Source organism: Myxocyprinus asiaticus, chromosome 41 (genome assembly GCF_019703515.2).
Source record: "Myxocyprinus asiaticus isolate MX2 ecotype Aquarium Trade chromosome 41, UBuf_Myxa_2, whole genome shotgun sequence".
Lineage (NCBI taxonomy): Eukaryota > Metazoa > Chordata > Actinopteri > Cypriniformes > Catostomidae > Myxocyprinus > Myxocyprinus asiaticus.
Window position 1 is genome coordinate 19,625,387 of NC_059384.1, and position 12,527 is coordinate 19,637,913.

The 12,527-nt window shown below is 37.2% G+C and overlaps 1 protein-coding gene across 2 annotated transcripts in view; it reads right to left on the reverse strand.

Annotated features, from left to right (window-relative positions):
- The window catches only part of LOC127432102 (semaphorin-5A-like), a 205,820-nt gene that overhangs the window by 86,314 nt on the left and 106,979 nt on the right, over nucleotides 1–12,527 (reverse strand). For both annotated transcript variants that reach the window (XR_007895695.1, XM_051682907.1), the window contains exon 10: nucleotides 2,879–3,083. Coding sequence is in view for 1 of the 2 variants with exons in the window: in XM_051682907.1 (XP_051538867.1) it covers nucleotides 2,879–3,083 (205 nt within the window). In the remaining variant the exon portion in view is untranslated. The remainder of the gene's footprint in view (nucleotides 1–2,878; nucleotides 3,084–12,527) is intronic.

The window sequence follows — 12,527 nt, forward strand, 5'->3', positions numbered from 1 at the left end:
CACACAAACAAACAAACCAACCAACCAACCAACCAACCAAACCAACCAACCAAATAACTAATTGATACAGTACAATTAAACAAGTGTCTCCCTCCCTTTAACAATTTATTATTTTAAGCAATTATTTTACAACAAGTGTCTGCCTGTAATTTAATCTTCTCAATTTGACAGGTAACTAGACGTTTACAGTGTTTTTCAGCAGTGCAGAACAGACAGGCTTGGAGTTGTCCAGGGTCTGGTTTGCATCTGGAAAACAAATGACAGCTTACAGTACATTCTTCCCTATGTAAGCAAATGCTGCCTTTGATGTTTCATTGCTGCTATGTGTCTAATGACTTTATTCAGCCTGGTGAACAACTGTTGCTTGCTTCAAAGGCCAATGATTCAAATGGACCACCAATTATTCAAACCAGTTTCCCCCGGTGCTACCCCTTTTGGTAATGCAGACATCTTTACTCCACAAAGTTTTGATGGTAGAAGTAACATTCTAATAGGCTGTGGGTTTAATGAGAAGCTGGCCACCTGGGATTTTTGGGCTACTTTCATATTAAAAGCTTCAATGCTCAGATTATTATTATTATTATTATTATTATTATTTTTTTTTTTTTTTGTTGCTCAGATCTGTTCTTTTAACTTTGGACTGTTCACACTCTTGTATGTAAGTGACCCATATCTGTGTGAACAGACTGCTGACTTGCAAGAACCCATATGCGCACATTTAGAAAAATTAATTATTACACATACATCTGTATCAGATCTAGGACCATGTATAAAAGAGCCCCAAAGTTTTCAAAAGACCAGATTTTTGTGTTTACACTTAGATCACAAATCAAATCAACAAGTACTACATGTAAAAATCTGGGTCATGTCTACTGATATATATAATATAGTACTGGATTGCTCATGACGTCATATCAGTGAAGCCACTGCGTCGCCATATTGCTTTGCCCAAACATTCCAATGTCCCTACTGACTTAACAGGAAATCATCTAATTTCAGTGAGTAAACATTAGCCATCCGATTTTATATCTGAAATCTGCATGTAAATCCCTACAACACAAACGTCCTACACATGTATTTATTTATTTATTTAAAGTCGGAGTGAGTTATGTATATCTATATCAAACAGTATCCACCTCTAACAAACTTGAGTGGCGAACAGATCAGCTGAATGTAAACAAGTTCACTGAAACTGAGGTAAGATACAAACAGACATTTTCAGACTTATTTATTGTGATAATCAAAGTGTTTGTTCAGAGTTACTTGTTTTATGTTTTCATCAAAAAGTGCCTTTTTCTCGTGGTCACTTGAATAAGAGCGCATGCTCTCTCTCTTTCACGCATGTATAGGGTGCGCAGAGAGGGAGAGTGGTTCAAATTAAACTGATAGGCTAGGTTTAAATGGCAAAATAACACGTATTTATGACATGTATCCATGTATGACTACAGAGAGCACTTCAGTATGAAAACAAGCAAATTCCGGGCATTTAAGGTGATTTAGATATCCCGGTCTGACTTTTTTAAAGTCCCGTTCAGGGGTAAGGACGTATTGTCATCCTAAACAAGCAGATATTACAGCTTTTCCTACTTCCTTTGGTGATCGTTGTGCTGCATTGATAGACTGAACACCAGGGCAGGTGAATGCTCTGACATCGCAATCCATGTATATCTTCTCCCTCGTAAGGAATATTATCCAGAACGAGCAAATTAAACAGTAAACATGATTGTCACTAGAGGGAGAAATGCAACTGTTGCATCCGGAGATCAGAGATGGTGAAACGGGGGCTTTTTCGCCTCTCAGTCATTGATGCTCTATGACAGTTTGGGCATACCAAGATGGCCGCTTGAACACTTCCGGTGGCTTCACCTCCTGCTGGCAGTTTACAATAGGCCTTTATCACACTTCCGTCTTTGCAGAGTGGAAGCTTCGCTTAGTAACGTAAAACAACTTCCACTGCAGTCTGTTTCAATGGCAGTGCCCGCAGCACGGAATTATTATGGACTATTTTATGTACAGCTCATCTCAATTACTTAATCTAAACAGACCTTCCTCACCATACAATCATAATTCAGGGATAATAAAGTATAGAAAAACGATGCTATGTTGTTTTATTATTTTAAACAGGATGTATTTGAGAAGGCACACTTCACAGAGTAAAAGTATGTTTTTTATTAGAGGAATGCAAGAATCAACAATCCAGTTTTATATATATATATATATATATATATATATCAGTGGTCACGTCCATTATAGCCTCTGTCACAACAAATGGACTTAAATGAAATTGCATAGAAGATAGGCCTACTTTTCTTCTGTGCAAAGGCAAAACATAGTAACTACTATACACATTTTGTCAAAATTGAGTTACGACTAAAATGGGTCTCTTAGACCAATGGTTCTCAACCTTTTTTTTGATGAATGCCCCCCTACAAATGCGTACCAACCCGTATAATTGAGAACCAACTGATATACTCCAAGTCTAGATAAACGTTTTAATGCAATGAGGAACTTGATGATAGATTTTATTATGAGTGACAAACACCCCCCATTTGTAACTTAATGCCCCCCTCTCTACTAATTTGCTCTAAACATCCCCGTTGAGAACCCCTGTCTTAGACTATGATCTAAACTGTGATAGACGGGTATGGCTCAACAATGTCAAGGAAAACGAAGTGTGAAAATTGCATTAACTTCAAAATCCACACTAAAACAAATTAACTTTGAAGCCATGTCTCTCAGTTTCAGTGTTGGTGTAGTTGTTTCTTAGTAAGCTACATTTATACTCTGCTTATTTTAGCCTATAGTAAACGTAAATTAATGATGACACTGCTTAAAGATCAGCCCTTTCTTTCCATAAAGATGTGATGCGGTACTATACCTGTAGCTAGATAAATGATGTGGTAGAGCATGTCTTTGCCCTGCACTACGTCCACTGCCACATGGGAGAAGCGCACATTGTCTTCCATGAAGTATGGTACAGGAACGACAGGCTGCACAACCTCGTGCATCAGAATGAACTTCTGAGCATCTTGCAAATTCCTCTCCGTTAGATTTACATAGGAGCCATAATCTATAGTGCCACACTGAGAAAGAAAAAATAGAAACACAAAGCGAGAGATACAAATGATAAGAAAATATAACAGGGTTAACAGCCTGGGAAATACATGTGTACATATTTAAAATGAAATACCTACTGAAAAGAAAAAAACTTGGTAACACTTTATAATAACTTTCATTAATAAATAATTAACAAACATTATATAATGCTTAACAGATCATTAGTTAATGTATATTCGAATAGATAGAAATATGAGTTATTGCTCTTGTTAATGTTAACTAATGAATTTAACTAACATTGAATAATGCTTAACAGATCATTAGTTACTGTAAATTCAAATATTTACAGATGTTATTAAGCTTTCATTCATATATGGCTTTGCACTTTTTAACATCTATAAACAATTTTAACAAACGTTACATAATGATTAATAGATTATTTCTTCATGCACATTTGAATGCTTAAAAATGTCATTAAACATTTTCATAAATAATTTATAAATGAGCTCATGCATTTTTTTACATTTACAAATGTTTTCAGTACAGCTGTCATAATTAACGTGTTAACGCTTGCAATTAATTAAAAAAGTTTAATGCGTTAATTTTTCTTAATCGCAATTAACGCATTGTTAATACAGCATAAACACTGGTGTGAAGGGCGGAACATTTGTAATGTGTCTGCCCGGAGTCATTACACTGATGTATACACCAGAGCGCCAGAGCCCTTCTACCAAGATGAGCCTACAAGCTTAGCATAAAACAGCATGACGCGGCGGTCCCATAGACATTCTATGAGCTGTACTGTCGTAACCTGCTAAATGACCGATATGCTCTCTCCTATGATAGAACTGCGGAAGTTGTTATTTTGATAAATAAAATAACCTTTGACAGTGCTTCTCTGTCAGTGATAAAATGATGGAGAAAGGACCTCTTACCGCAATTTGATGTACAAAACAAGCCCAGATGGGACTTGTGATAGAAATAAAGTATTTTATAGGTTTTGTAAATGTGTTTGTTTGCAAACACTTTTCATGGTGAGTTCAAAGTGGCAAAACATGAACGCAGCTTCATGATTGCTGTAACAAAGCAGATAGCCACAGTCAACCAGCAGATTAATGTTCCATTCAACTCTGAAAGTCATATTTTCCAACTTTCTACTAGGAAAGGTGCAATGGAACGCCACTTAAAGTCGGAATTCCAACTTGGAAGCTCGTGCTGAAATTTTCAACTCCAATTTCGCAGAGATGCAGGTGCGTGACATCACAGAAACATATCGGCACCCAGGGAGATAAATAAAGTAAGTGATAAACATTCACTTTATTAAGTAATATCGATAAATGAGTTCAAGTTTCCACATTACATGACATTAAAACTTGTTTAACGAACACCTGCAGAAACAGGTGTATAAAACATGGTAAATTAAACTCTCTTTTGTCGATCGTACACCTGTAGCACAACTGCTAGCACCGCAGCATTGTTTATCAGTTGGGTTGCTAGGAGACGACTCTGGTAACAGTCGAACCCCTGCTAAGCGTGTTGCAGTTTTGTTTCCTTAAATGTCATCTTCCAAATATAAGGCAATGGAATGCATTTATGGTCGGAGGTCAGAGATATCAAGTAGAAATATATCTTAAACAGAGAATATTAATTTCATCATAAATTAATAAGAGAAAACAGTACAATTTTCAAGCTATGCTAATCAAATAACTGTTACATTAGTAATCAAATGAAATATATAATAGTAAAAAAAATAAAAATAGCCTCTACTTTGTGTAAAAGCAAATAACCCACATTTCACTCTTGTAAGAATTACCAAAATATTGATTTCAATTGTACTATTCAACACTCAGTCAGACAGCGAGGGGGAATCGCTAAGGATTTCCTCCCAATTCTCACATTAAACACTTGTCATTGAGCTAGACTCCTCTGAATTTTTCCTTTTCTCCTGCGCTGTGGTGGTGGACCATTCATTCCTGTTTGATCCTTTTTTGATTATTACAAGCGATGATTCAGATTTGGTCAACGATTGCTATGGCTGGCTACCAGTATTGCACTACCCACAATCCACCTGAAGCAAGGTCCTTCATAGATCCACCAATCAGATATCACAGAATGACATCCCGCTCCCATGTGCGAAATTAAACCGCTGTTGATTCATTTAAATGGACCCTTTTCACAGACCTGTTATTTCCATTTTTAACAATGTAAATTTAGCAAACTTTTTTATATTTCCAATTTTACAAATATTTAGTGTAAATTTATAACACTGTACTTTGTATTATATTACCCTAAAATGAGGCTTCTAACACAGCTGCTGAGGGAGTGACAGAAAATTTGGTTTGTTTCTCTCTTCTTGTTGAAGAACTGTTGTTATCCAGCACTGTATATTTAGTTGCCCAAGCACTGAAAGTGCAGAGACCCTATTGTTCTTCTAAGGATTTTTATTAGGTCCCAAGCACTGAAAATGCAGAGACCCTATTGTTCTTCTAAGGATTTTGATTAGGGCCCAAGCACTGAAAGAGTGGAGGCCCTATAGATCTTCTAAGGATTATAATTATAATAATAATAATAATTATTATTATTATTATTATTCTTTTCAAGGTTTTCGGTACATATATAGTTCTCATCAAGCCGAACAACTTTCATACAGTTATTAGCTCCACCCAACAGGAAGTCAGCCATTTTGGGTTTTCTGAAAATGGCAGGCTCTGAACTTTTAAATACTCCTCCTAGGGGATTCATGTGACTGGCACCAAATTTGTGCAACATCATGCCAAGACATTGTAGATACTAAATTGCAAACGGATTTTGATATTTAGAACAGTGTCGCCATGGCGAAGCAATACATTTATGACGAAAAATGGGAAACAGGAAGTGCCTTACACTACCGTTCAAAAGTTTGGGGTCACTTGCCTGCAAAGTTTCTCATGATCTTAAAAACCTTTTGATCTGAAGGCATATGCTTAAATGTTTGAAATTAGCTTTGTAGACAAAAATATAATTGTGCCAACATATTAATTTATTTAATAACAAAACTAAAATTTTATTTAAAAAAAAAGTTTTTGAAATGATGACTTGGACCAAATAATTAAGAAAAGCAGCCACTAAGTGCCCATCATATAGATGGGAACTCCTTCAATACTGTTTAAAAAGTATCCCAGGGTGATACTTCAAGAAGTTGCTTTAGAAAAATGCCAAGAGTACATTTCTGCAAAATCTAGGCAAAGGGTGGCCATTTTGAAGATGCTAAAATATAACATAGTTTTGATTTATTTTGGATTTTTTTTAGTCACAACATAATTCCCATATTTCCATTTCTATTATTCCATAGTTGTGATGACTACTATTATTCTAAAATGTGAATAAAAAAAATAAATAATAAAAAAATAATAAATTTAATGAGTAAGTGACCCTAAACTTTTGAATGGTAGTGTATATCTTCTGTGTACATTGTGTGATTTTGATGAAAATTCAGCTGTATGTTTGAGAATGGGGACTGATCACATTGATGTGGCCATTATGGGTCACGGTCATAGCACCACTGGCAGCAGGAAGTATGGCACTTTTAACAGACTTTGAAATAGCTCTCTTATGTTTACATAAATTGCTTCAAAATTCTTTAGAATAATGTCAAGACACTGCAGATGTAAAATTGTAAAGGACTATTTGATATCTTAAATACAGTTGCCATGGAAACACATTCATTGTTATTATCCCTTTCTTCCTACATTTGTGCATTTTTGAGGCACTTCATGAAAATGTCATGAAATTTTGCATACACATCAGAGTCGTCGGCCATTAGGACTGGGCAAAAGTTCACACATGGGCATGTGGGGGGGGGGACTTTCATAAACATAGTTATTAGCTCCACCCAACAGGAAGTCAGACATTTTTTTTATACTGCAGTCTCTGAACATTTAAATACTCCTCCTAGGGGATTCATTATACTCTCACCACATTTAAGCAACATTATGCTGTAATGAGGCTGGCGAGGATGGAGGATCTAAGTGCAGCTTTTTATGGAAACAAAAGATGAACAAAGTAACTCAAACAAAACACAGGGAACCAGGTACAGAACATGACAAAACATGTGAAGACTGACAAAAGAAACACAAGGGCTTAAATACACAGGGGCAAACAAGGGAACGAGGAACACCTGTGGAAACAATCAGGGGAAAACCAATCATAAAATGAAACTACAAAAGGACTACAAACTAACAGGAAACAGGAACATGGGAACTAAACACGAATTTCAACATAAAAGTCAATACAAAAAAAAAAACAGGGAAAATGTTACAGAGCCCCCCTTTTAAGGAGCGGATTCCAGATGCTCCAAAAAAATTAAAAAAATAAAATAATAATAATTATCCATGGGGTGTGGGGGAAAACAGGTAGTTCAAGGGGGCACAAGGGGTAAACAAGCAGTTCAAGAGGGCACAAGGGGCAAGGGGAGCCGAGGAACAAGGCAAAGTCAGGGAGGCTTAAAACCAAGGCAGAGCCGGAGCAGATCAGGCAGACGGCCAGGAGACCAAGGAGACCAGAGCAGATCAGGCGGACGGCCAAGAGACCAAGGAGATGACCTCAAGGTGGGGACTGGGTCAAGAGTCCTGGGAGGTGGCTGCAGGGCCGAGACAGGGTCAGGAGGCCTGGGAGGTGGCCGCAGTAGGAGGAGTCTCTGGGGGAGCGGGCGGAGCCACTGGGGGAATAGTCTCTGGGGGCGGAGCCATGGAAGACTCTGAGGGCGGAGCCGTGGAAGGCGGAGCCGTGGCAGACTCGAGTGGCGAAGCCATGGAAGGCAAAGCCGTGGGAGGCTCAAGACAAAGAGTCCTGGATGAATGGGAAATGACCTCCGTGGTCGCGAACATAGAAAGAGACTTGGGAACAGAAACTTTTCTTCTCTTCCTCCTCCTCTGGATGGCCGAAGTTGGCAACGCTGGCTCTGGGACGGACGAGGCTGACAACTCGTTGGCTGTGGCAGGCATGTGCATTGGCTCGTTGACCGTGGCAGGCGTGGGTGCTGGCTCGTTGACCGTGGCAGGTGTGGGCGCAGACAATTTTTGAGGTAGGGTCTTCATGGACCTACGCACCGACATTAGTGGCAGATCATACAACTTGTACAAGGGAGCCGAAGATGCAGGTTTTGGCCCGGGGTTCCCACCATAATCTACTCTATAAAGGGAACCACAAAGTTCCACAGCCTTCTCCACATATTCGCGAGTGTCCAATGAGGATCAGCCGGAGGCATCAGTTCCCTCAGTGCACTATTCAGACTGGCCCGGAAGAAAACCACCAGAGAGTGGTCTGGGTAATGCACTAAATTTGCCATAAAAACTCACGGACATGATCCTCAACTGGACGGTCCCCTTGTTGAAGGAGCAGAATTCTGACAGCCGCTAAATCCATTTTTTGGTCAGTCTTTCTGTAACGAGGCTGGCGAGGATGGAGGATCTAAGTGTAGCTTTTTATGGAAACAAAAGATGAACAAAGTAACTCAGAATAAAAATGAAAACAAAACACAGGGAATCAGATACAGAACATGACAAAACATGTGAAGACTGACAAAAGAAACAGGAAAAACAAGGACTTCAATACACAGGGGCAAACAAGGGAACGAGGAACACCTGTGGAAACAATCAGGGGAAAACCAATCATAAAATGAAACTACAAAAGGACTACAAACTAACAGGAAACAGGAACATGGGAACTAAACAAAAATTTCAACATAAAAGTCAATACAAAAAAAAACAGGGAAAATGTGACATATGCTAAGACATTGAAGATGCTAATTTATGAACATATTTTTGATATATCGAACGGTGTTTCCATGGCGAGGCATTAAATTAATAGCGAAAAATGGGAAACAGGAAGTGTCTCATATCTTCTGTGTGCAATGTGTGATTTAGATCAAATTTGAGATGTATATTTAGTGTTGGGGGCTAATCACATGGATGTGACTATTTTGGGTCACGGTCATAGCGCTACTATCTGACAGCAGGAAATGTGTCTCTTACAACAGACATTAAAATAGTCCTCTTATATTTACACATGGATGTGACTATTTTGGGTCACGGTCATAGCGCCACCACCTGGTAGCAGGAAGTGTGGCTCTTACAACAGACTTTAAAATAGTCCTCTTATATTTACCCAAATTGCTTCAAATTTGTTTAGAATAATGTCAAATGCCAAATGCATGTATCCACCTTGCATTGTTTTCCAAAAGCCACCATGCTTGGGCCTGTCATCGCTGCTTGCAACTATATTTTTATCTTCTTTTGCAAAGCTGTGAAAGCATAATCATTTATTTTTCTTTTGCTGTTGGAGCAAACAGGTAAGCAAAAATAAAATTTTCTGTGGTTCCCCATTCACCGGCATTCAGGTTTAGCTAACTATGACGACTTCTGCTTTGCGAATGCGGACGTGTGAAAAGGGTCCATACCGGTTTATTGCAAGACCTGCTGAACCAACTCGAAGATCCAGAAAACAATGTTTGTTAGTCAGAATCTCTTTTTTAAAAGCCACAAATCTGTTATTAAGGCAATAAACAGTTTTTCTATCAATGTAGGCTGCTCTTATTATTATGTGTTATTAATGTCTGTATCAAGCATACGACTAAATTTAACAAACTACCCTTAAACAAACTTTGTTACTGTAGCTCAAAGTCCAGTGCCCATTAATGTACTAACTAATTAGTGAAGCTTTATAAACATTTACAATATATAAATAGTTTCAACTTTAGATTGGGTACTGCAAAAATATGAACAAATAATTAAAAAATGAGTTGTAAAATGTTTTAATTGTAAAAGCATGCTTACATAAATTAACAAACAAACAGTAAATGTGTGTCTTTTGCAGATGTTTGTTACTAATTAGCTGGACATTAATGAATCATTTCTAAACATGAATAGTGTTTGAAGTGGTAAAAAATATGAATAATTTCTGAAAACATTTGTAAATATAAAAAGTGCATAAGCTCATTTATAAATCATTTATGAAAACGTTTAATTAAATTTGTAAGCATTCAAATGTACATTAACAAATGATCTGTTAATCATTATGTAATATTTGTTAAAATAATTTATAGATGTTAAAAGTGCAAAAACAATATAGGAATAAAAGTTTAATAATATTTGCAAGAATTTAAATTTACATTATATAATGCTTAACAGATCATTAGTTAATGTTAGTTAAATTCATTAGCAAACATTAACAAGCACATTATCTCATATTTCTAACAATCTGAATATACATTAACTAATGATATGTTAAACATTATTTAATGTTTATAAATGATTTATTAATGAAAGTTATTATAAAGTGTTACCAAAAAGTTTAAACTAGCCTAAGCTGGTTTGCTGGCATTAGCTGGTATAGCTGGTCTCCCAGCCTAGCCAAGCTGGTTCTTAGCTGGTTTACCAATTTTCCCTACATCATTCAAACATCCCAGTCATATAATAAATTAGAGTATTGCACTCTGGTTACTCATTTGTAACTGTCTGGGGTGGAACTCTGGTCTCAGAATAGACTTCAATTGGTAAGTACAGAGTCTACTTCTGTGTTCCACAGGAGGGAATCTCTGATCTCATCGCTATTACATATACCCTATTGATTCATATGGCAAATGACCATAGACCATCCATAGACCATAGACCACCATAAAGATTCACAATTCTGTTGAACTGTTACCCATGATACAGATAAAGAACAATAGATAAAGAGTTAGAAGTGTGGCAAACAGTTGCAGTAAGGTAACTAGCTTAGTTCTCCTAACACCCGAAACATTTACAAGAATGTGAAGGTTTCTTCTCGACTTCTTGCCGAGCAAGTTAGCTAAGGTTAGTTAAACTGTTAGCTAGCCTACCTGATAATAACTGGTTTAATGGTACAGGCATTTACTGGTAACTCTGTCGCCCCCTTGAGTACTGGGGTTTGTTACCACCACATTAATGCAAGAATGCACATTAATTATGTACAACAGGTTGCATGCTTGCAGTGTACTGGCCAAGCATTCATGTCTGTGTTTCCGTATTTGCTTTGACTGTTTCTGGCCTAAGTTACTGTTTTCCTCCCTCGATAAGATTACATGGAGAGAAATAAATTACTGTAGCTTGCCTAACGAAACCTCCACTCTATCCTAGATCACATATAATCAACATTAATCAGTTGGAGATGAGTGAAGGCATAATTTTACTCAAATGGGGTGCATGTTGGTCTTTCAGGAATGGAATATACGGCGAGCCATTTTCCATCAATGTTGGAACCCATAAAATTTGAGGCTCGTAAATCTGGCCTCCACAACATGGACAAATGCTTGATGAAGATGTCACAGCAAGCTAGATAAAGTGGGGCTCCTGTAGACCATGAAACCCCATGGTTCAAAGCAACTCCCTTTGAGGGAAAAAGAATGCAGTCAAAGACATATTTTTTCCTTATGTGTGCCTTAGAAACATAATTATTAGGTCACACAGAGATCAGCTTCAATAAGCCAGATGAGATGCTCTGATTCAGCATATCCAGATATGAAAAATAGGCTATACTGATCAGCCTTTTTTTAAAGGTTTAGATATGGTAGTCAAGCTGTTTTGGAGTCTCCTAGGGTTATGGGTCTCACACTACATTAAAACACATTTAACTGCCCTACTACTGAAGCTTTAAATTAACTGAAAATTGTAATTATCAGCCACTTAAGGTGACCACTTAAAACACCCATACATTTGTTCATGTTGTTGTTTAAGCATAACGACTACTAAAATTTGACCAAGAGAATGTATTTTTGAAGAGAGTTTAAAAAGTAAATGCTCTTCAAAATTTGTCAATGTGGTGATGTTATTTGAAATGGCAGTACTCCACGGTAGATGCATATACTGTATGTTTTTAGCTCTTGTCACTGTAATTGCCCTGCCAAAAAAATTATTAGCTGGCAACTTTATTTATAAATTCATGAGCATTACCAAGGCATGGAAAAGGGGGCAAATTAATGACCATGAGAGATCCTTGAGAAACAGTGATATGTAGGCATAATCTTGAACCTTGGGCTTTCCTCTGCCATCATCGACAATATCAGACTTAGTTGTTTGTGGGCTTTGGGTGATTGGACAGTGTTCAGAAATGTTTTTAATTCCCCTTTACATATTATTCTCTTTTTTTCCCCCATGAGAATAACCAGGCAAAAAACATGAGGCAATAAAACCAGCAACAATCAGTAGCCATTTCATTTTAATTGGGCATGGGCATAAAACATAGGTGTTATCCAGGTAAGAAAGTCAATTATTCTTATGGTTGTTCACAGAGTGTTGCCAGCCGAAACTCTACATTTGAAGCAGCGAATGCATGGTATCTATACACTGTAAAAGTAATGTTCAGTAAAATAAGAAATTGTTATTGTTATGATAAAAAGTTGGAAAAGTTGGATTTTATCAATTATTATGTAATTTTTGTCACTTTCATAACAACTGTGCAGAGTCACCCTCTAA